Raw genomic sequence first — 24,000 nt, forward strand, 5'->3', positions numbered from 1 at the left:
AAAGCAATATTTCACGAAACATATCCAGATCTTTAGGCGAATAATTTACAATTGGGTCTTAGGAAAATGAGGTTCAGTAGACCGGGTGTTCTTTGAAACTGTCTATCGCCAGACTGTGTCGTTTTGTCATTTGAAGTTATAGGCTTTTTGCCCAGCATGTGTGGTTTTTTACCACTGACACCAAATGTTTTGTCTATCCTAGCGTCGCTGTGATGGTTAATGAAATCGGCAACAGCGTCACCGTCGTCGTTGTGGAATTTCGCTGAGAGTTCACAGGTTTCTCACAGTGTCTGCTCTCGCTTCAAATGCCCTAACCTCAGCAACCGTAAGTTCTCACGAATGGCCTTCCTTGTCTCGATGAGTTTATGCTTAGTTGACATCCCGTTGTATACTAATCGGACTCCTGTGCAGTGTGAGGTTTTATATATCCGCTTTTCTTCGTATGCTGCTCCCCATTCTTGGCAACAGCTATTTTCCTTTCAGTTAAGTGGCCTACTTCCTTTTCATTTCCGGTATCCCATTCATGCAATGTTCCGTTCTCAATAACAGCTATTTCCCCCTCAGTTTACTTTCTTCTCGATTACATGAACCCGTAATTCATAGTATTGTTCAGTTCTCAGAAGGCTATGACAATACATCTCTAGTTCCTTGTATACGCCTCAAACTTTACGTTTGATAGTTTGAATTTTCGCTTCAATGTACAAGCGAATGTTTTGTCTATGCAACCTATCCTATCAGACTGAGCTCCCGGCATGCATGTGAATTTATCCGTAGTGATGCGTGCACTGATTTACTCATTTCTTTCCATGGCTGTACATATAAGAACTCCTGGAAGTTCCGTCCATACCTTTCGGTTGCTTTATCCAATAATGAGAAACCCATAGTGTTAGTGATTCCAGGAATCTGCACATACATTTAACAAATCATTGAATGACATATCGGTTCCTACATGAGCCTGGTAAATGTGTTTTAGATTCAGATTGTCCTGTTTGAATGCTATAATTAGGTTTGCACTATCCCTCAGCTGTTTTAGGATTCCGAAATACGTCTGACTCAGACAAAATACATCAACAACCACATGGACACCAAAACAGAAATATCGTCGAATTTGATCTTGGTTTTCCACAGTAACATCGTAAAAAAAGGACACTGAGTTTAGCTGTACTTTTTCCGGTGGAGGGAGGTCATAGCTCTCACTGAATGTCGTATATGTGAATGTCGTGTATGTCACACCATCTACACCCAGCAACAACTCCTGTAATAGATGGTGTTTGGACAAGCGGACTCCATCCGAATGTTTTAGCACAGACATGAGAACATTTGTCTTGCCGCAGTTGGATGGACCTACAATTATTGCACATATGTTGTTGGGAAGGACTATGTCATTCTTCTTCTGGTCTTCTTGCACACCGTCACAGCTCCTGTCGCTTACAACGAAGTCTTCATGCTTACCCACCCTGCCATGATACCTGTTACGTAAAGTACTGGCGAGCAATGAGTTTTTATAGAAAATAATGACCACTATGCCCTGTCATGATACCGAATGTCAGGTACTGGCGTGCGATTGGCTTTTACAGAGAATTTAGTTAAATAATTTTCTGCTGTTGCATATTTGCAGTGAAAATACTGGTAGCAAAAGCTTTAGTACTTGATATATAATGAGTAGTAATAAATAAAAACACATACATGGTTATATACACTTTTTGTTAAGTAATCATATATGGGACGCATTATCTCAACAGGTTCTTTCTTTATCTTAACACCTGTACAGAATACAGAAAATAAAGCCTTCTTGTAAGCACAGTACTGGCAGTGCATTAGTTTTCGTTGACAGCATACTGACCCAATGTTCAAAGTCGTGTACATGCACACTGTTCATACTTAGATACTCTGCAATGTCTGTATACCCAGCTTTAAAACACGGCAACCATCTTTCAGTGTTTCCAACACAATGGCTAGCACCATCTGTAGACCGAACAGGTTTGTAACTGTGGAGTGCTGTAAATAAATGGATGTGTCACCTGATTTCACACGGTGTGCAGAGTCACTGTATATTGTTGTAATGAATAGAGCTAGAGCAGCGCAGTAAATATCCGGAGGAGGACGGCTCGGATGATACTCAGAGGGTAGTCACCTGACCAGAAGTCTTGTTCCTCCTGCCACCGAATTTCACTAATTCCCACTATATCTAACTTTAACCTATCCATTTCCCTTTTTAAATTTTCTAACCTACCTGCTCGATTAAGGGATCTGACATTCCACGCTCCGATCCGTAGAACGCCAGTTTTCTTTCTCCTGATAACGACGTCCTCTTGAGTAGTCCCCGCCCGGAGATCCGAATGGGGGACTATTTTACCTCTGGAATATTTTACCCAAGAGGACGTCATCATCATTTAATCATACAGTAAAGCTGCATCCCCTCGGAAAAAATTACGGCCGTAGTTTCCCCTTGCTTTCAGCCGTTCGCAGTACCAGCACAGCAAGGCCGTTTTGGTTAGTGTTACAAGGCCAGATCAGTCAATCATCCAGACTGTTGCCCTTGCAACTACTGAAAAGGCTGCTGCCCCTCTTCAGGAACCACACGTTTGTCTGGCCTCTCAACAGATACCCCTCCGTTGTGGTTGCACCTACGGTACGGCTATCTGTATCGCTGAGGCACGCAAGCCTCCCCACCAACGGCAAGGTCCATGGTTCATGGGGGGAGGGGGAGGGGGTAGTGGATCACACTAAGCAGATTCAGAAGGATGTAGGTTGCAGTAGGTACTGGGAGATGAAGAAGCTTGCACAGGATAGAATAGCATGGAGAGCTGCATCAAACCAGTCTCAGGACTGAAGACCACAACAACAACAACTTATCCACTACATCCTCACTCTGTCCATACAGTATCACTGGAATATTCTGCGATGGTGCGTATGATGAAGCCCAGTACCGATTTGCGTCATGCTGATTAGGACACCCGGTGCACTTCAGCGAGTCAGGGGCTGGTTAGGTGTTTTCAGGTGACAGTAACACCTGATTGTTCTGCTCCATCAAGCTGACCAGGTGCGCAACAGGATCCCAGTGTGCTGCCGCTGCTGCGGATCTAGAAGGGCTGGGACACGTCGCTGTTGCAGACCCCTGCAGGCTCGAGAGTGTCGCATCCACTGATAAGCAAAGAAGAAAGCGACGATAGAGGCACAAGGACTCATCTGCCTCACTCGACAGTAAACACAGTCATTAAACAAGGGATACTTACTGTTTCGCGGCTTCTCCCTGTTCTGTTGATGCTGAAGCTGGGCGGCGCTGGACGCGATCTCAGCTGGTACTTAATTCTGATTCATTGACTGACTGACTGCAACTGAGGCTGCAGAGCTGCTGGACCCGCCTTATATCCCCGATGTGATCGGATGCTGAGTTTCTATTTTGGCTACCGCCAATTTCAAGCGCCTCTAGTGGTACAATTGTGTTAGGGGGGTGGGGGGGTGCTGTGCTTTAGAGCTTTCCTTCCAGGAGGAACGGTGTTCGAATCCCATCAATGGCACCTCTTTTTTTAATTTCCCACCAATTTCCGGGTTGGGGGAGGATGAATTGGAACGCCAGCACAGCCCCGGGACAATTAAATTTCCGCCGAAATTCGAAATTCCCACCATTTTTGAAATTCCCACCAAGATTCGAAATTCCCGTCAATAGATGCCGGTTGAGGAAAACACATGACGCCACCTGGAGATGGGGCGTGGTTGGGGGTGGGGGAATTAATTGATCAATTTAATTAATTTGCGTATCAATTTGATATCAAAATTGCACTCGTGGCGCCATCTCCCTACTACTGATAATATACTGAAACACTACATATTGCCCCCAACTCCCTGAGCCGAGCGACCACAAGTTTTAAGGGTACTTTATAAATGACAGCTTAGTGCTGATGAAACTGAATATAATTAACATATTTGTGCTAAGTATGCACCTACAGTATCATGTTTCGTTTGTTAACTGATTAATGAAAATATTTAAATATATATGACTGCGATCTAATGAAACGTTTTACGCATACAAAATAAACATTATTCCTTAACAAAATTTGTTGTAGTTAAATGTACAATACGTGCTCAGTGGAATCCACCTTCTAGTTTCGTTACAGAATATGAACAAACTCAGTTCATTTCTTTGGAGACACATGAACGTCATGAACAAGATTCTATATGAGACGTGCTCTATAGATACGGAAAACTTAATATCTCTATAAATGTCAAGCAAATTCAGGGGCTATTGATATTCGTTGTTTTTTCTTCATTCTGTTAACTGTAATAATAGTACACATTTTTTTCTGTACAAGTCTGAAGAAAAATGAGCACTAAATATGCTATTAGGGCCTAATAATTAGGCCTCTCCTTTATGTAGCAGGCCAACATATCAATGGGATTCTAGTTTCTCTATGAACATTAAACAACCCTTCACGAAGTATGTGCTCACTTTCTGTAATCTCGTAATTATATTCACAGGAATATAAGTAAGCTATGTTACATGCCCCATTATACTATTTGCAATACTAGTATATGTATGTGCTTTCTTTAAACTGTAATAGGAAATATTTTTGGGATTAAGACTATTCTTTAACTATACAGTTCGTCCTTAACAGATTTAACCATAATACACACCTTTTTTTCTGTACCTCAGTCGGTAAAAACGGAACCATCGTAGGATCACTCTGTTGTCCTTTGTCAGCCCGCCTGTTGAGACCTCTTTTTCTCGGAAACGGGTAGGGGTATTAAGTTGAAATTTATGTCAGATACAGTACTGAAATCTAAAGTCCCTCGGCGGTGTAAAAAATTTAAGCTTTTAAGTCAATGCAGTTAAAAGATACGGCCATTTATGTCACATATTTTGTTAGTCGCAAAAGCACTCATCATAGCGTATAAAAAAAATGGCTCTGAGCACTATGGGACTTCATCTATGGTCATCAGTCCCTTAGAACTTAGAACTACTTAAACCTAACAAACCTAAGGACATCACACAACGTCCGCAGCTCGTGGTCGTGCGGTAGCGTTCTCGCTTCCCACGCCCGGGTTCCCGGGTTCGATTCCCGGCGGGGTCAGGGATTTTCTCTGCCTCGTGATGACTGGGTGTTGTGTGATGTCCTTAGATTAGTTAGGTTTAAGTAGTTCTAAGTTCTAGGGGACTGATGACCATAGCTGTTAAGTCCCGTAGTGCTCAGAGCCATTTGAACCATTTTTGAACATCACTCAACACCCAGTCATCACGAGGCCGTGGCGTATAGATGAACTATCTATATACATAATTAATACATGAAATCTATTTGCAGTTGCGAATATGGACAGGTGTCAGCTGCTGCGAATACATCTCTCTCTCTCTCTCTCTCTCTCTCTCTCTCTCTCTCTCTCTCTCTCTCTCTCTCTCTCTCTCTCGCTATATATACCGAAACGCCAAAGAAACTGGTAGAGGCATGCCTATTCAAACACAGAGATAAGTGAACAGGCAGAATACGTAATCGCTGTCGGCAACACCTATACAGGGTGTTACAAATAGGCACGGCTAAACTTTCAGGAAACATTCCTCACACACAAAGAAAGAAAATATGTTATGTGGACATGTGTCCGGAAACGCTTACTTTTTCATGTTAGAGCTCATTTTATTACTTCTCTTCAAATCACATTAATCATGGAATGGAAACACACAGCAACAGAACGTACCAGCGTGACTTCAAACACTTTGTTACAGGAAATGTTCAAAGTGTCCTCCGTTAGCGAGGATACATGCATCCACCCTCCGTCGCATGGAATCCCTGATGCGCTGATGCAGCCCTGGAGAATGGCGTATTGTATCACAGCCGTCCACAATACGAGCACGAAGAGTCTCTACATTTGGTACCGGGGTTGCGTAGACAAGAGCTTTCAAATGCCCCCATAAATGAAAGTCAAGAGGGTTGGGGTCAGGAGAGCGTGGAGGCCATGGAATTGGTCCGCCTCTACCAATCCATCGGTCACCGAATCTGTTGTTGAGAAGCATACGAACACTTCGACTGAAATGTGCAGGAGCTCCATCGTGCATGAACCACATGTTGTGTCGTACTTGTAAAAACACCTGTTCTAGCAGCACAGGTAGAGTATCCGTATGAAATCATGAGATAACGTGCTCCATTGAGCGTAGGTGGAAGAACATGGGGCCCAATCAAGACATCACCAACAATGCCTGCCCAAACGTTCACAGAAAATCTGTGTTGATGACGTGATCGCACAATTGCGTGCGGATTCTCGTCAGCCCACACATGTTTATTGTGAAACTTTACAATTTGACCACGTTGGAATGAAGCCTCATGCGTAAAGAGAACATTTGCACTGAAATGAGGATTGACACAATTTTGAATGAACCATTCGCAGAAGTGTACCCGTGGAGGCCAATCAGCTGCTGATAGTGCCTGCACACGCTGTACATGGTACGGAAACAACTGGTTCTCCCGTAGCACTCTCCATACAGTGACGTGGTCAACGTTACGTTGTACAGCAGCAATTCTCTGACGCTGACATTAGGGTTATCGTCAACTGCACGAAGAATTGTCTCGTCCATTGCAGGTGTCCTCGTCGTTCTAGGTCTTCCCCAGTCGCGAGTCATAGGCTGGAATGTTCCGTGCTCCCTAAGACGCCGATCAATTGCTTCGAACGTCTTCCTGTCGGGACACCTTCGTTCTGGAAATCTGTCTCGATACAAACGTACCGCGCCACGGCTATTGCCCCGTGCCAACTCCGCATTTGTAAACATTGCACAGGCTGCAAAACCACTTTCGTGATGAACATTAACCTGTTGATGCTACGTACTGATGTGCTTGATGCTAGTACTGTAGAGCAATGAGTCGCATGTCAACACGTCACCGAAGCCAACGTTACCTTCCTTCAATTGGGCCAACTGGCGGTGAATCGAGGAAGTACAGTACATACTGATGAAACTAAAATGAGCTCTAACATGGAAATTAAGCGTTTCCGGACACATGTCCACATAACATCTTTTCTTTATTTGTGTGTGAGGAATGTTTCCTGAAAGTTTGGCCGTACCTTTTTGTAACACCCTGTATACGACAAGAGTCTGGTGCAGTTGTTAGATCGATTACTGCTGCTACAACGGCAAGTTACCAAGATTTAAGTGGGTTTGAACGTGGTGTTATAGTCGGTGCACGAGCGATGGGACACAGCAACTCCGAGGTAGCGAGGAAGTGGGGAATTCTTCAGTACGACCATTTCACGTGTGTACCGTGAATATAAGGTGTCTGGTAAAATATCAAATCTCCGACGTCGCGGCGGCCGGAAAAAGATCCTGCAACAACGGGACCAATGAGGACTGAAGAGAATTGTTCAGCGTGACAAAAGTGCAACTTTTCTGCAAATTATTGCAAATTTCAATGTTGGACCAGCGTGCGAACAATTCAACGAAACATCATTGATATGGGCTTTAGGAGCCGAAGGCCCACTCGTCCACCTTTGATGACTGCAGACACAAACTTTATGCCTCACCTGGGCCCATCAACAGCGACATTGGACTGTTGATGACTAGAAACATGTTGCCTGGTCAGACGACTCTCATTTCAACTTGTATCGAGCGGATGGCGTTTACGAGTATGGAGACAACTTCATGAATCCATGGACGCTGCATGTCAGCAGGGGACTGTTCAAGCTGGTGGAGGATCTGAAATGGTGTGAGGCGTGTGCAGTTGGAGTGATATGGGACCCTGATACTTCAAGATACGACTCTGACAGGTGACACGAATGTAAGCATCAAGTCTGATCACCTGCATCCATTCATGTCCATTGTGCATTCCGAAGGACTTGGGCAATTCCAGCAAGACAATGCGATAACCCACACGTCAGAATTTCTACAGAGTGGTTCCAGGAACACTATTCTGAGTTTGAACACTTCCTCTGGCCCCCAAACATGAACGTTATTGAGCATATCCAGCATGCCTTGCAACGTTCTGTTCAGAAGAGGTCTCCACCCCTTCGTACTTTTACGCATTTGTAGACAGCCCTGCAGGAATCTATCCTCTACTGTGATAGTATACGTATTACCCAAATTTGTGGGTAAAACAGTCTCGGCTGGCGCCAGAATATGTATTTCACATGTGATAAATTTTTTAAAATGTATTGAAATGGCTAGAAGAAGAAAGGTTCTTGCAGTGAGGAGTTAAATATGGGAAAGAAAGACGCCAGTGTCAGGTAACCCACCTCCCAAATTCAGGGTTTTACTGACAGGATCAGTATGCGTTTTAGAATAAATTCTTCTACTGTAGTCAGTGTGGACTAAGACCGTCGGAGGTCTAGGGCGGCGAAACTAAGTGAGGCCCCTAACTGCGTAGAAGTTGATGTATTTGTGGTGTGAATTTTGTAAAAAATGAATGATATGGATGTAATAGCTGATCATAAAAGACGATGCGACACACATGTTCAAGAAGTACTGGATTATAAGTGATGTACACGATAATGGTTCCCTGAAGTCCCGTTTAATTATAAATTGAAGGATTTCTGGGGCTGTCCATCTAGCAGCAATATCCAAACAGGTATCGACTGCACATAGACGCTTACAATATCTTTTTATTTCTTGCAGTACCTGCTCCTTATCACACTTGGCGTAAACTTCTATCAGATTCACCAGTGCTACAGCGAGAGGATCATTGGAAACTTCAAGTATAAACTTTGTTTCAGGAGTCTGGAAAATTTTGCTGATTTCCTTCATGGCCATGTATTGTTGTCACAGTTCTTGTATAAATCGGTTTATGCATTCAAACATTGATTAACAAATTTCTTCGTGGATCAATAATCCAGTGTCACGAGCTCCTCCTTCCTCATTGGTCACTGTTAATGTACATATTACTGCATTTTGTAGTGCCAAAAGTAACAGCATTGTCTATAATTGTAGTTCGTCCCATCAGTAAAAACTCATTCAGGGTCTTTAATATGGCGAGTTCTTTGTCCAAAGTAATTTTTGGAGATTGTAGATATTGTTAGACTAAATTGACTTTCTCCGGTATTGTATGCCAAAAATTGATGTAGATCAAAGAGGTAAAATCACATATAGCTAGAAGAAGCAAGCTTGCAGATCTAGTATCAGGGTTTGCCTGCGATGGATCTTGCAGATCTTCCAAAGTGCTCACAATTATTTCCACGTTTTCGTTTATGACTTTAAGTGAATTTTACTGTGCGCAGCAGCGAATAACAGATAATTGTTTAAAACTTTTCCACATGTTCTTTACAAGTAACTCCCATCCGTATGTAGAAGATGAGAAAAATGAGGATGGGAATAGACGAGAATGTATGAACTCCACAAAGATTCAAGGAATGTTTAGCATAGAGACTGAAGAGAGCTTTAGGACTGACTTTTCGAATTTTTCGTTGTAGTCTTGCACGCACTCCTTACACTGACATGGCATTATCATAACCCTGAGCCTTGTGCAACGTAATATCTAGCCCATATCTTTTGACTTATTGTCTGCAGCTTTTCCCAACATAAAAAAGACCCAAGAAAGATTCTAAAACTTCCACACTGCTGTCTTCTCTATGGACGTATGTAATTATTTGACTCATCACGAACATCCAGAATGCTGTCTTCTGTATGGACGTATGTAATTATTTGACTCATTTGGGCAGTTCTCCTTTCTTCGGGAATGCTGTCAAAAATTACCCCGTAAAAATTAGTTCTTTTTATATTTGCAGTACTTTTTCCCTTGTCATGTTCACCCAAAATAAAAATAAACTCATTTTGTATCCCTGTTGACTAATAAGAAGGTGGCGTGACCAGCGGACTCTTCACGTTTTAAACAATGCTCTCCCGACACTGGGTCTTCGCCATCGGCTGCACCAGTTCTAAGGAATTTCTTCCGTTTTCTGGCGAAACGTCTTCACGATCATCGATCACGCAATAAAATATATAAATCCATAACTGCAGCCTGAGGATTCAAAAAATCCCTCTTTGTTTTGATATACTTCACTACCCTTTTCAATTATAACAATCCTGATATGCTCTAGAGCAGGTACAGCCAATATGCATTATCACTGGATGAAGAGGCGTCAGTTAGATGCAGCAGAAATACGTTCATTCTCAGTAATTTTTTCGTAATTAGTATCCTTATCATCTTTTTTTCTGTGTCACTTACGCCAAAGTATTCATTAAAATCACATACAGTCGGCTTTTCACCTGTTTGTAGTCTCACCACGAATAATTATCTGAAAGCCAGAGCCTGATTCAACAATTTGATTAGTCTTTCCTTCGCCACGTTTATTTTCTCTATGAGGTGAAAGGTATTTGGACAAAGATCCAGCGAGTGATTTAGCCTCACCAGTCTTTGCTTTTCTCAGCTTTCTTTTCTGAGAGCCAGATGGGTGAATTCTTTTTATTAAAAAGAAAAAAATAGCAACATTATTTTGGTGACGGATCTTAGGCTGGTAGAAGAGGGTAGATAGGTACTATCATGATCATAAATGTATGGTCATTTTCAAATAAATATTTATGTACCGTTTATTATATTGTGGCTGACAATAAAGCCTTTTTTCAGTGGATAAAAGCTTTATTTTTATTTTACTGTCGTGGAAACGATTATTTGTTTTTGAGATATCATGATTCTACAAGTATCTCGGGTAGGATGTCCTTCATTTCAGGGCCCAATGGTGCGTAATCAAAACCCTAGCGAAGGGCGTGGTTCAGTTGTTCCAGTCCGGGGTGGTCCTGAGTGACGAAGGGGACACTCCTTTGTAGCTGGTTTTTGCGCCACCTCTCCTATAATGGTGTTCCGTCACCCACCCAACTTCCACAACATCCTAGTCCGTCCCTAGCCCGCTCCCGATCCCAACCCATTGCCACAAGGATCATATCCCTGTGGAAGAAGACCCAGGTCCAAAACCTGCCCAATCCACCCACGCAGCACTTCCTATTCCAGTCATGTCACAGGTTTCTCCTACCACACTCAGCGATCAGGCCACCTGTGAAAGCAGCCATGTCATTTACCAGCTCTGCTGCAATCATTGCATAGCTTTTTATATTGGTATAACTGACAACCAGCTGTCCACCAGAATGAACGGCAACTGCCAGACTGTGGCCAAGAGCAAAGTAGACCACCCTGTGGCACAGCATGCAGCTGAACATAACACACTTGATTTCAATGGCTGCTTCACTATCCAAGACATCTGGATCATTCCCTCCACCACCAGCTTTTCTGATCTGCACCGGTGGGAGTTGTCCTTACAACACATTCTCCACTCCCATAATTATCTCAGCCTCAACCTATGGTAACATACTGCCCCCACACACTCCACCCAACAATTTCCACCCCCTCTGTTTTTCCATTTCTTCCCCATTCTTGTCTCCCATCCTGCTCCTTTTTTCCTCACCTCCTTCTCCCACAACCTCCTGATGCTGTGCCTGCTGGCGGTTTAGTCCCTGCACACTCAACCAGGCAACATTTGTCTCTCTCCCCACCCGTCTACTACTATCCCTTCCCTTTCTCCTTCGCCCAACCCCTCCAGATTGCTGCTTGCATCCACGTGATGTTGCATTTCGGCCCAAGATGCTGGAGTTGGCAGTTGTGTGTGTGTGTGTGTGTGTGTGTGTGTGTGTGTGTGTGTGTGTGTGTGTGTGTGTGTGTGTGTGTGTGTGTGTGTGTGTGTTCACGTGGCCGAAAGCCATATGTGAGTTTCTTTTAATTGTGCCTGCCTGCAACTTGATGTTTCTCCTTTACGACAAGTAGCAATCTGTTGTTTCCTACACTGTTGATAGATATTCCTACCTGAAGTTTCCAATGTTTACTTTTTGAAGTCCCCTTGTATATTTAAAAATACACAGTGTAGTGCTTCGCATAGTGAGAAACAAAGCACATTGACAGAATGTAACATTATGGTTCGTATTTGATAAATGAACTGTGTGGCAACGTACCCACCCAGATAGCCATGCATGTTAAATAACCACAAAAGGACAGAGAGGTGCGCTGATCCTGGAATGAACCTGTCCAGTGGATTAACAACAAGGACCAGTGTGCCAGTCAGCCTGGGTGTGATTTTTAGGCTACTTCCCACATCCTACTAGGTGAATACTGGGCTGGTATTCAAATCCTATGTCAGTTACACCATTCACAAACATTTAGAAAATTGTCACTCACTTTAACATAAATAACACTACATGCAGACAGTTGGGGTACACACATTCTGTCCTAGAGTGTAATCAGATAGTGACAGGAAGGCCATTCAGCCACACATTAAACAGACCATGCAAAAACCATTAATAATCATGCTAGCCCTGTGCCAATGTAGGAGAAAGGTACACGAGAAAGAAGAAGAACTGTTATATGTGCGAACTAAGCTGACACTTGGCACGGTGGCTGGTGGGAGTGACCATAAAGCCATTTCCCATTTACAGTCGCTTCAATCAGACACCATGCTGAGTGTCAACTTAGTTTGCACATGTAGTATATGGCAGTTTGTATCATTGCTTCATTTGACTTCCTAATGTCATGGAAATGTGCCACAGAAAATGCTGCTAACTATTTCAATAATTATAACAGAACATTATAATTTCTGAAATGTATCATCAATATGGCAGGCTATTTTTTGTTAAAGAGTTGTTATAATGTACATCAATTTTCTTGTTCCGCAAAATGTAAATTATGATGTACATCCATAAAAATATAAAAACATGCTAAAAAAAGACCTTAAACATAAATAAAATGGTTTCTTCAGGTGCAAAATGAAATGAGTTAAAATTTAATGACACTGAAACATGTTCAGCTGTAAATTTGCGGCATTGCTTCAAAGCCAAAATCATCAAAGCCATGGCTTACCAAGTAGATTAAAATGCTTAACAAAACTTTAATATCGTTGGATGTGGATGCATATCAGAGACATAACAGTGCAGACAGCATTTATCTTATCCCTGCACACCTCTACATAATATTGGTCTACAGAAGACGGATTTTTGCTTACTCAAAAACAAGGAATAGATTTTAGTTTAAAAAACAAATTCCCCTCCACTGACTTCTGTGTATATTTAAATGACAAATTAGTTGCACATCCCTTGTATGAGATACTGATTGTAATAAAATATTACAAAAAATTATTATTATTATTATTCAGATAAACACACTAAACCACCATAAGAATATTTGCAAGATAGAGATATTCATGATATTAATAATAATTTGTTCACCAATTGGCTATTTAAGGTATAGGTGGTTGGTGGTGGTCTATAACAGATTATCAGCGTTCTGTTACTTTTTATTTTTGAACAGTGAGTACAAGTTAAAGTACATGTATTTATACTTGTAAGATAGGACATTTTATTTTAGCTTCAGTTAAAACAGACACTAATGTCTTCTGCCCTCAGTATTTTGTAAAACATTTCTGCAGCACTACAGTTTTAGAAATTTCACCTACCTTTACTTTTTTATATGAAGGCATCACTTGTTACTTCATTCACGTGTATTGTTTCAGAATCAACACAAGGGGAAATACCTTCTGGAGTATGTTTGTCGACAACTAAACTTAGCAGAGAAGGATTATTTTGGACTTCGTTATGTAGATGCCACACGACAAAGGGTAAGTAATGTTTTCTTTTTTTAAATGTCTTCTTAACTGTCTTACAATCCCAGTTAGTAATCTAACCAGACTGCTCATTTTGAACAAGCATATGATGTAATGCAGTACATCAATTCAAAAATTAATTAATGTTGTATTGTTTTCAGCACTGGTTAGACCCGGCAAAATCTGTGATAAAACAAGTCAAAGGTAATCACGAAAATAGTTTTATTATTTATTTAAATTATATTTTTGCGTTCCATTGTCTTTAAAAATTAATCCATTCTTGTAACTTCACTCTTTGCTCTCAACACGTTTTCACCTAGAACTATATTTTGTGAGTTTCCATTCTATACAATGTACTATACCCATGTTTGTATTCAGCTACTAATCATATGTTGTATACTGGCTATCAGAGTTCATAATATTCTACAAAACAGTGTAACATTATTATATTGATATATGTATGTCTGATCATATGATCAATTAATTCATGTGTAACGTGGCTGCTGATGTCTTTTCTCTTGAGATTTAATATATCTTGGAATTAATCAGATCTTGGCTGATATTCACTCTTTTTATTTCAGATATGGATCCTATATTGTTCAGCTTCCGTGTAAAGTTTTATCCACCAGACCCCTTCAGACTGAAGGAGGAAATAACTCGATACCAGATCTACCTGCAGCTCAAGAGAGATCTCCTCCATGGACGCCTGTACTGTACGCCGTCAGAAGCAGCCCTGCTGGCTGCTTATATAATTCAGTGTATGTGGGCTATACTCTCAACACACAATATTTGCATCTATAGTAAGGAACAGAGTGAGAGAGGGAGAGGGGGAGAGAGAGAGAGAGAGAGAGAGAGAGAGAGAGAGAGAGAGAGAGAGAGAGAGCATGCTGTTTTCACAAGTAGCTGAAACACAGGTTGTTACACAGTCAATCCTTATCCATCCTGTGCTGTTATTTTTATGTTGACAGGACATTTTGTGTTTCGTGGTTGATTTCTGTTAATACATCAAGAAAAATTAATTTTTTAGTCATATTACTTCAGTGTGCAGCTTGGTAAAAGTTCATATTCATACAAGGCTGTGTGGCTCTTCTCGTATTTCTTTCTATGTTGTGATGATGATGTACTGAAATGGATCAATACTTTAAATTGTGACCAAGACATTACCACAGTTCATTAAGTGCCAGTTTTTCCCTTCACATGGAACTATGAGTTGCCCTCTCTATTTCGCTCTCGCAGAAGAAATCCTTCATAACCAAAATCCCCACTGTTTATGGTTTCATCATTGCATTAGGTTTTCACAGTTATGAGTTCGCTGAATAATAGTATACATTTATATGTATCAAGAACACAAATAGCTCAGGGTTTGGAATATGAACGCTTCATGTCTGCAATGAATAAGATAAATAAATCTTTACTGGACAGACTATGCATTTTACTATGGCTCCTAAGCAGAGGATATGGAGAGTGAAAGCTTGTGATTGGTTCACAGCACTTTGGCAGCTGAAACTAGGTCCATCTAATTCTCCTAGAGATTGATGCATCACACAAATGCATGACAGTTGATGGAGAGTTGCTAGAAGGACCAGATACAGCCTTTTTGTTTATTTTTGTAAATAAGTTTAACAACCACTACACAAAACATGGGAAACAAATCAATGTTATATTCACAATGGCTACTTGGTGCTATGGCCTACAATAATTTTATATATGCTAAGCCTGTCAACAAGCTTAAACATTCTGCAGTGGAAAAAAGTCAGCTAACTATCACAGGTCAGAGAACAGTCAAGTTAAAGTATGTTATCAGCACTGTGCTTTCCAGAATATGAAAACAGTGTCTGTCTGGAAACTGAGTAGGTGCTAATAAACATATATTCCATCAAAAATTTCTTCTGCTGTCAAGATTGCATACCTGAGTAAACCCCACCTGATTTGGCTATTGGCTTTTTTTCTTTTGAGCATAATTTTAAAATGGCAAACATAGGAATTAACATAAAATATTGAAAAGTTGATGTACTAAGTTTGCTACAAAATACATAATAAACATATCTACTAAACTTGAATTTTAAATACACACCCCATAAACAGCTTACAAACATCATAAAATTGCCAGAGGCAATCAGTCAGCTTTATTCAACTTCCTTCAATCCTTCGGATTTGATAAATAGATTGCCATAGACTCCTACTCCACTTTCCTTGGAAAAACTTGTTGGTGGTCTCCTTGTTTGCTTTAGTAAAGGACTCTCTACAGAGAAAGTCTTGTATGACTTCACAATTGGGTATGCTAGAACAAAAAGTGAACATTTGTTTTAATAGTATTTTCTGGGTTTTGTCAAAGACTAATCCACAATATCTTACATGGAGAACTAAAATATAATGATATCCATCTTGCATGGATAGAATCCCTTCTTCTTAATAAAAGACAGAGTATCACATTAACAAATTGTACTGTAGAAGAAAATCTAAACTCAAAATAGGTGAGAAATAATGTGATGCCCCTGCTCCAAGGAGTCATGCTAGTTCAGCCCTTATTCTTGACCTACATAAATGAATTAACAATGACTGTTATTTTAAAACTATAATGTTCACTCATGACATCCTCAATCTTCAGAGGATATCCATCTTTGACAAAACTACAGGCATATAACTATTACAGAGCTGCCATTTTAGGTCTTAGTGTCCCAAAAAATCATTATATGGCATTTCAAACAGCTAAAAATAAACATGAGTATCAAAAATAGATGATACTGTACATACACAAGCTGAAACACTGTGTGTAAACTTTATTTGTATCCCTGATGGGTAAGAAGTTAAAACAGGGGTGAAAGATTGATAACTCTATCAAGAAACTCACTTTAGCATTTTTTGCACTCAAAAATATATGTCACTGTGGTCACTTTGAAACAAGTAACTAGCTCGTTTAAAACACTTTCACTTGATAGTGTCTTCTGGAATTATCTGCGGGACTAATACTGTCAAAATTGACAATGTATTTATTGTAGAAAATTGAGCAAAATGAATATTGTTTAAAGTAAATTATTCAGCAGCACACCTTATAGAAGTTTCTTTGAATACTGTGGCACTAAAAACCCAGATGATGTTTACCCAAACATACAAATCTTCATCATCGTCAAATGTACTTTTCAATACATTTATCCCTTGTTGTCATTTACATCCAACAATAAGAATTAATTTCAGAAACTAAATTTCATGTAGATTTTATCTTCTTGCACAGGCTCCAAATTGTAGATCTATATTCTATTGTGAAGGCTTTTAAGAAGCTGCCTCTAGGCATAATGTGAGATGTTGATAGTCTTTGACAATTTAAAATAAACCTTAAACATACCACGTCAATTAGTCCAACAAATTATGAAAATTTTCACAGGAAGCTTCTGCTTGCAGTAGGATGAGTTCAATTCCCACTGTAAATAAGAATTTCTATTCTGCATATAGTCCTCATTTGTTTTCTGTTATTAAAATGTTCAATAGAAACCACTCAGCAGCTTCTCCAGGCACATACCTATATGATATAAGGGGAAGTGCTTGGAATTATGTGAAGCAATGTTGAAAACATCTGAAGATGATAATGATGTCCTTCACATTTCAATTTTGGTGATGAAGCTGACTTTCAGCTGCATGCATACATCATTTATCACAGTGTGAGGATTTGAGGAAGAAAACATACACATTAAATTAAAGATGAATGTATTCTGTATTATGTACGACAAGATATTTATGGTCCATTTTCTTTTAGGGCAACTTCGTTACAGGACAGTCCTATGCCTGAATATTGACAATCTGACAATGGAATCTGCCGGTTGGAATATCAGCAATATAAGGAAAAGATAGATTGCTACTTACCATAAAGATAACACACTGAATTCCAGTCAGGTGCAACGTAAAGACAGTTACACATTTAACATTATGCCAAAGCCTTCTTCAGGAAAGCATTCTGGTTCGAGCTGCTGGAGATGGCAGTCATGTGGGGACAGGTAGCAGTCATGTGTGCATGAGGTTTGCTTTTTTGTGTAAATGAATATATGTATGTTTCCATTTCTGAAGAATGCTTTGACTGAAATTTAAATGTGTAACTGTATTTTCATTTTGCTTGGCTGTAACTTAACAAGTCATCTTTATGGTGAGTAGCAGTCTGTCTTTTCTTTATATCATTAACGATCTGACTTGTTTTCTTTGCAGTGGATGCATTCGTGCGACATAGATTTTCCAGTGAAATGAATCACTGCCTCACTGGCATAGGAGGATTTGATGATTTCTTAACAGTAGCTAGCACACCTTTTATTTGATTGATCAGAAGGATGCTCAGATTCTTTCCCTTTAAATGTCACATGTAAGATGCCCAGATACCTTTCCTTCTAACTACATGCTCTAAGTGACAAAAAAAGCCAGTGAATATGTTCGAGCACTTCCAGAAAACCATAGAAACTAAATAACAACAGCAATCACCTCATTGAAGAGTTTCACATTATAACATGGTATCTTGATGCTTCTTGTAACTGCAATGTTGTTGAATGATTACTGTCATGTAATATGTCTGTGATTTATTTAATAATGTTATGTTAATTGAACAAATATCTACTGAAAATGTTTCTTTTATTCTTATTACATGCATTAGAGCATTCACAGCATTTGACTTTTTCTACAGCGGAGTTGGGTGATTATGATCCAGAAGAGCATGAAGATAATTATGTCTCAGACTTCAAACTGTTATTAAAGCAAACACCAGAAATTGAGGGAAAGATAATGGAGCTGCACCAAACACAACTCAGAGGGCAGACACCAGCACAAACAGAAACCAATTTTCTGAGGAAAGCCTGCCAGCTGGATACATATGGTGTTGATCCTCATCCTGTAAAGGTAACAGACAAGAAAAAGAACTTAAGTGAAGCAAAACACATTTGTTGACACTACACAAATAAAGTAGTAAAAATGAAATCAGTTAGTGAAAACATTCAATTTTAAAACTCCAAGAGTAGTGCATCATTGGTATTTGAGTGCAACGGAGTTGTATACAAATTAAGCAGAGCACAGGAGGTTATTCAGGACCAAGGCCATTACAACATTAAAAATGCAGTTTTTTTAAGTCACCCTAGATAACTGAAAGAGTAAAATTGTAGAGCTAAAAAGGCATACATTATGGAAGTATAAAAATAAGATTATAATTGAGAAGCATAAAATAGTGAAAATATCCAAAAATATTGTAGCCAGGGTTAATGTAATGTGTTAAAGAAACTGATAATGCCTGATAAGAATATCATATGTGATTTTCTAACATAGGAAACTAATTTTGTGGGGAGAAGGTGCCATATGGTAAAGCATTGATTGGAAGCAAAAAGAAGAATATATGGAAAAACCAATTTGTATGCAGGTTAACACTGTTAAGAAATATGTGAGAACAGAAATGTAAATAATGTGATGCACAGATCAGAAATATTGTGTACTGTAGTGTGTCTGTTGTGTTGAATGTGATTTGTTCAATGAAGATTTGATATTTTTCTTCTTTGCCTGTCATTTCCTCAAACCATTCCCTTGAATGCAGTGATGAAAGACATCATCTCTTCCTTTTTTGATTATTGCTGTAAGGAAATGTAACACTGCTTTTCTTGAATAATGTGCAAACACCTATTATATATAGTCACACACACTCCGTATATTGTCCAGCAACATACACATCATGAACTACATAACACCAAGCATCTGACTAATCGAAATGCCCAACATGAAACCTTTACATACAAGTCTATCCAAAGAAAAAATTAATCAGATTAACATTTCTTTTGTTTAAGTAAACATCATGACTATTGTCAAAAATATATGTATTCTCTGAGGACTTCATGCTTCTCCAAAGTAGGCTGGCAATGCTAGGAGTTCCTATATTCATTTCCACACAGATATTTCCCCTCATGAAATTACTGCAATCCGCACCCAATCTAGAAGATGTGTGTCTTTCCTCAACACAGTTCTCCACATGTAAATAAAGTAACAATTTGCACAATATTTGTGCCCTCCTCTCCTCCTGTATGGTTATAATTTGCAAGTATCATTTGTCAGTAACAATATGTAGGATTCACTCTTTTATTACCATACCATATTTAAAATATAATAACTGATTTGAGATTTTCTTACATTGTGTTCTATTAATTGCTTTGTTTTATTTTAGCTACTATTACGATACTTTTACAGGGTCTTGTTCTTGCTGTTGTATATCAAAGTATTTTATTTTACTGATGGTCACAAAAAAGATCTGTTTATTAACAAATAAAACATTACTGTGAAAGTATGTTGGTAGTATTTCATAAAACTTACTAACGTTTTCAAAGAAAATAATGGTCTGTGATGAAATTTCAATTACCTAGAAAATAGCTTATTTCAATGCTTTTAAAGCAGCAGACTGATGGGCATATACAAAAACTGACAGATAAACCTAATTTTGCATTGCTACGCTTTGAAAAATACAAGGATTAGGAGGAAACTCGATTTTCCAAAAAATAGTATGAAGTCATCACTAATAAAGAATGGATAAGGCTCAACAGTAAAAATGTTCTGCAATATAGATACCTGCACATGCTGTAGAGGTCTCTTCAAAGATCTTAGAGTTCCCACATTCACTTTCCAAAACATTTAAGCTGCAATAGTATTTGTTACTAATAATAAAAATCTGTTTTTGGTGAACCATGATTTACACAACCAAATAAAATACATAAAATTAAGTTTCATGTAGAGTTTACCATCTTGTCTGGGGTTTGGAGTAGGAGTCTGTATTCTGATATGAAGTTTCTCAGCAAGCTGCCATGAGACACAAAACAAGAAATTGCTCATAAATTCAAAGAAAATTAAAAACACACCTTATTAGCCACTCTTTCAACAAATTATTTGATTACCTAGCTTTAGAGATTAAAGATTCCTCTTGCTGCTGCATTATAAGTTGCAATGTACTGTTCTTGTGGCATGTGGATAACTATTGTAGTAGCTAGTTTCAAATCAGCTGCAGTTATGATAATTTTACTGGATTAAATGTAGCTAGATAACAGCACAATTAATTTATAGTAGTTTAATGGCAGTTAATTATTAATATATATTTTTAATGGGTGGATTCACAAAGTGAATGCATACCTAGAATTGTTCCACATCCCTGAAGGGTCTTCTTCATGACAGGATCCTAGGAATTGATGAATGCATTTACAATAAGAAACAGTATTGTCCAGTGGATATTAAGCTCACAGTAGGAGTTGTACATAAGCTATTTAATTGGCAGAGCAGTATATTTATTCAAGGTAGCTATTTTGTTGTTTAATTTCACTAACACTGATTTCATCCAATTAATGGTATTTGCAGGACTTGACCAGAAATGAAAGTGACAGAAGTGGGCACCCCAGATGGCTGAGTGTTTAGAAAAAAAATGTATTTTTGGTGTGGATCAGGCAAGGCATGAGCTGTTAACATTAGAAGAGCTTCCAGGCAGTCATTGGTGTAGTGGAAAGAGTACAGAGTGGTAATCAAAAGGTCAGGGGTCAAATCCCTAAGCAGATTTTTCTTTATTTTCAGATTTTTCACTTCTTTACACTGCAAGTAAACTGGAGTTCTTGATATCATGTATTTCTTAATATTTTCATAAAAGGCACACAAACGAAATCCAAAAGAGAATTTGTGTTAGCAACTAAATTTCCAGGAAGAGGGTGTACTTACAATGCCCAAGAGGACTCTGCAAGGAACATTCCAAGAAGGGATTTTAATTAAAGCGTACAGGACATTGTATTCCATTTGTTTCATTTTGACCGTCATGCCACTGCATGCATGTGTTGTGTGCTGCAAACCGTGCGATGAAAGAGAACCCATGATGAATGTAAACCAAGTCTGTTTTTGTGTAGCAATCCATTCTTGAAATTTATTTACAGAATCCTTGTGGGTCCAGTAACTACCGTCCTCCCTTGGCAATTTATTTGATATCCCAAATTTGCCTTTCCATGTCTTTTATGAAAATATTAGTGAATATAATATATTGCTGTTGAGCTTATTTTGGTTTATTTGCAGTGTGAGTAACTTAAAAATAGGCAGTAAAAAAAAAAGAAAACCTTCTGTGTAGGGACTCAATCCAAGGACCAAGGGTTAACCATTATGTACTTTTTCCACTGAGCCAGCCACTACCTGGTAACCACAGTAACATTAATGGCTCATACCAGGCCCAACTTATGCAAAAATGTTATTTTTTTCCATATTAGTCATCTGGAGCTCCTACAGCTATCACTTCATTTTCAGCCAAACCCTACAAATGGCATGAATTTGGGCAAAATCAATGATGTTGAGTAGGTGTGATCCCCTTGCAAGACAAATTTAGCGTGACTTTATAGCAGTGTAACAACTGTTAACTACTAATGCAGTACCTAACAACACTTTCTCTTTGTTAATGCAAAACTCGGGTTGTCCATATCCATTAGGGCTCATTACAGTGGAATATACAGAATGTGATAGTTGAATGAGTGGATGGATGAATGAACAAATGAATGAATGCACAGCAGAACAGTGGGGAGAATAAGACTGAAGTAAAGAAAAAATATATTAAAGAAAAACAGAGAAGAAAGGCAAATAAATAAAAATATCTTATTAAATGTGGAGAGATACAGAAATAATGGAGAAAGAAAGAAGTGTTGCCTGTAGGAAAACAGCAGAAATTATGATGGGATTGCAGAAGTAGATAATTGATGAATCATTGTCAATATTAATTGCATGGGAAAGATTTGGAGCAAATGGTGAACAGCCATGTAGTTTGTGTCTGGGATTTGGACTGTTCTTCAGTCATTTTCAGATTTGGTTTCAGGTGGTATCATTCTACTGCTGATAATTTGGTCCTGTTTAGTTGCTTGATTGATTTTTATTTGGTTCCATTTGACTATATTTTGTACAGTGTGAGAACACAACAAACTTTCCTATGCATGCATCAAATAATAGATGTTTCTTCCAACGTAAGGAAACCTAAATCACTACGTGGAGATACAACATTGTTGGATAGCCCTATGAACTGGGCAATATTTTCTGCTCTTCATGCGATGGTCTCACTCTACAAATGCTATTTTACCTGTAGACAACAATATAAGGAAAAGATAGATTGCTACTCACATATGACATGGTGAGTTGCAGACAGGCACAACGAAAAGACAGTTACACATTTAGCTTTAGGCTAAAGCCTTCTTCAAAAAAGGAAACACACACACAGAGGCTGTGGGGCAGGGAGGGGGAAAAGGGGGAGGGGGGGGGATGGGGAGTGAAAAAGGAGAGAAGTGGGAAAGGGGAAAGACAGGTGGGTGTGATGGCAGAGGGTGGCACACAAAGAGGAAAGGGAAATTTGTGGTAAGGATTATGGGACCAGTCCTTAGGCTTACACACTAATTAAACTAACTTTAACTAACTTACACTACGGACAACACACACACCCTTGGCTGAGGGAGGACTCAGAACCTCTGGCGGGGGTAGCCGCATGAACTGTGACAAGACGCCTCAGACCGATTGGCTCACACAAACAGGGTGAGAGGATGCAAGTAGGGAGGAGGTGATAGTACAGAGGGAATGAAAACTGTTGGGTGGAGGGTATGGGGCAGTGGGTTACTGTGGGTTCAGATCACAATAACTTTTGTGAGTCTTCACTTTATGGCATATTATTATGAAATTGCATACAAATCTAAGTTTTAAATGTTGGTACTTATAGTTATGATAAATACCAATCTCCTGTGGTGAAAAGTAGCACAGTAGTAAAGATAATAAAGCTGTTTTTCCTAACTATAGATCATTGTTTTCACATATCTGTGAAATAAAATGTGTTTGGCAGTAGTTTTATTAGATAGTGAACCATTTTTCCAACAAATTTTCATTTCTATCCTACTATCCCAACATATATTTTCATTTCACATATCATCAAATGAGGTAATACTTTACCATATATGTTAACTACGAATTTTGTATGTGTGTCGTACTCTTTTTAGGTTCAGATACACCACGAAATGTTTGTTTCAGGATCACAGAGGAAACCAGTTATATCTTGGGATAAACCATTGTGGTATCTTAACATTCCAAGGCAGTCGCAAGACACATCACTTTCGTTGGAGTGAGGTTCAGAAAATAAATTATGAAGGGAAAATGTTTATTGTTCACCTTACATATAATGAGGTAAGATGAATATCATCACTTGATGTTTCACATAGCTAAATAATTATTTCACAGGCAGTGTAACTGCACTAAATCACAGTATATTTCACTTGTCAGACAATTAAAATTGATTTTTAATAGTGGAAATGCACAGAGATTTTTTCTACTATAAAAGAGTGCATGCACAAATTAATCAGAGTCTTTATATCTGCCTGCCTTTAATGCAAAGCAAGTTTGCTAGATAGTGATAGTCTGTTTTAGATTCTGACTGCCAAACGGAAGTTACTGTTTTGGTATTATTTG

General features: G+C 39.1%; 1 protein-coding gene across 1 annotated transcript in view; it reads left to right on the forward strand.

The window, feature by feature from the left end:
- LOC126484891 (FERM domain-containing protein 3-like) overlaps nt 1-24,000 on the forward strand; it is a 134,323-nt gene that overhangs the window by 34,131 nt on the left and 76,192 nt on the right. The window contains exons 2-6 of the mRNA XM_050108489.1: nt 13,456-13,560; nt 13,707-13,749; nt 14,127-14,303; nt 18,206-18,417; nt 23,566-23,718. Of these exons, the coding sequence (XP_049964446.1) occupies nt 13,456-13,560; nt 13,707-13,749; nt 14,127-14,303; nt 18,206-18,417; nt 23,566-23,718 (690 nt within the window). The remainder of the gene's footprint in view (nt 1-13,455; nt 13,561-13,706; nt 13,750-14,126; nt 14,304-18,205; nt 18,418-23,565; nt 23,719-24,000) is intronic.

This window comes from Schistocerca serialis, chromosome 6, assembly GCF_023864345.2.
Source record: "Schistocerca serialis cubense isolate TAMUIC-IGC-003099 chromosome 6, iqSchSeri2.2, whole genome shotgun sequence".
Taxonomy (NCBI): domain Eukaryota; kingdom Metazoa; phylum Arthropoda; class Insecta; order Orthoptera; family Acrididae; genus Schistocerca; species Schistocerca serialis.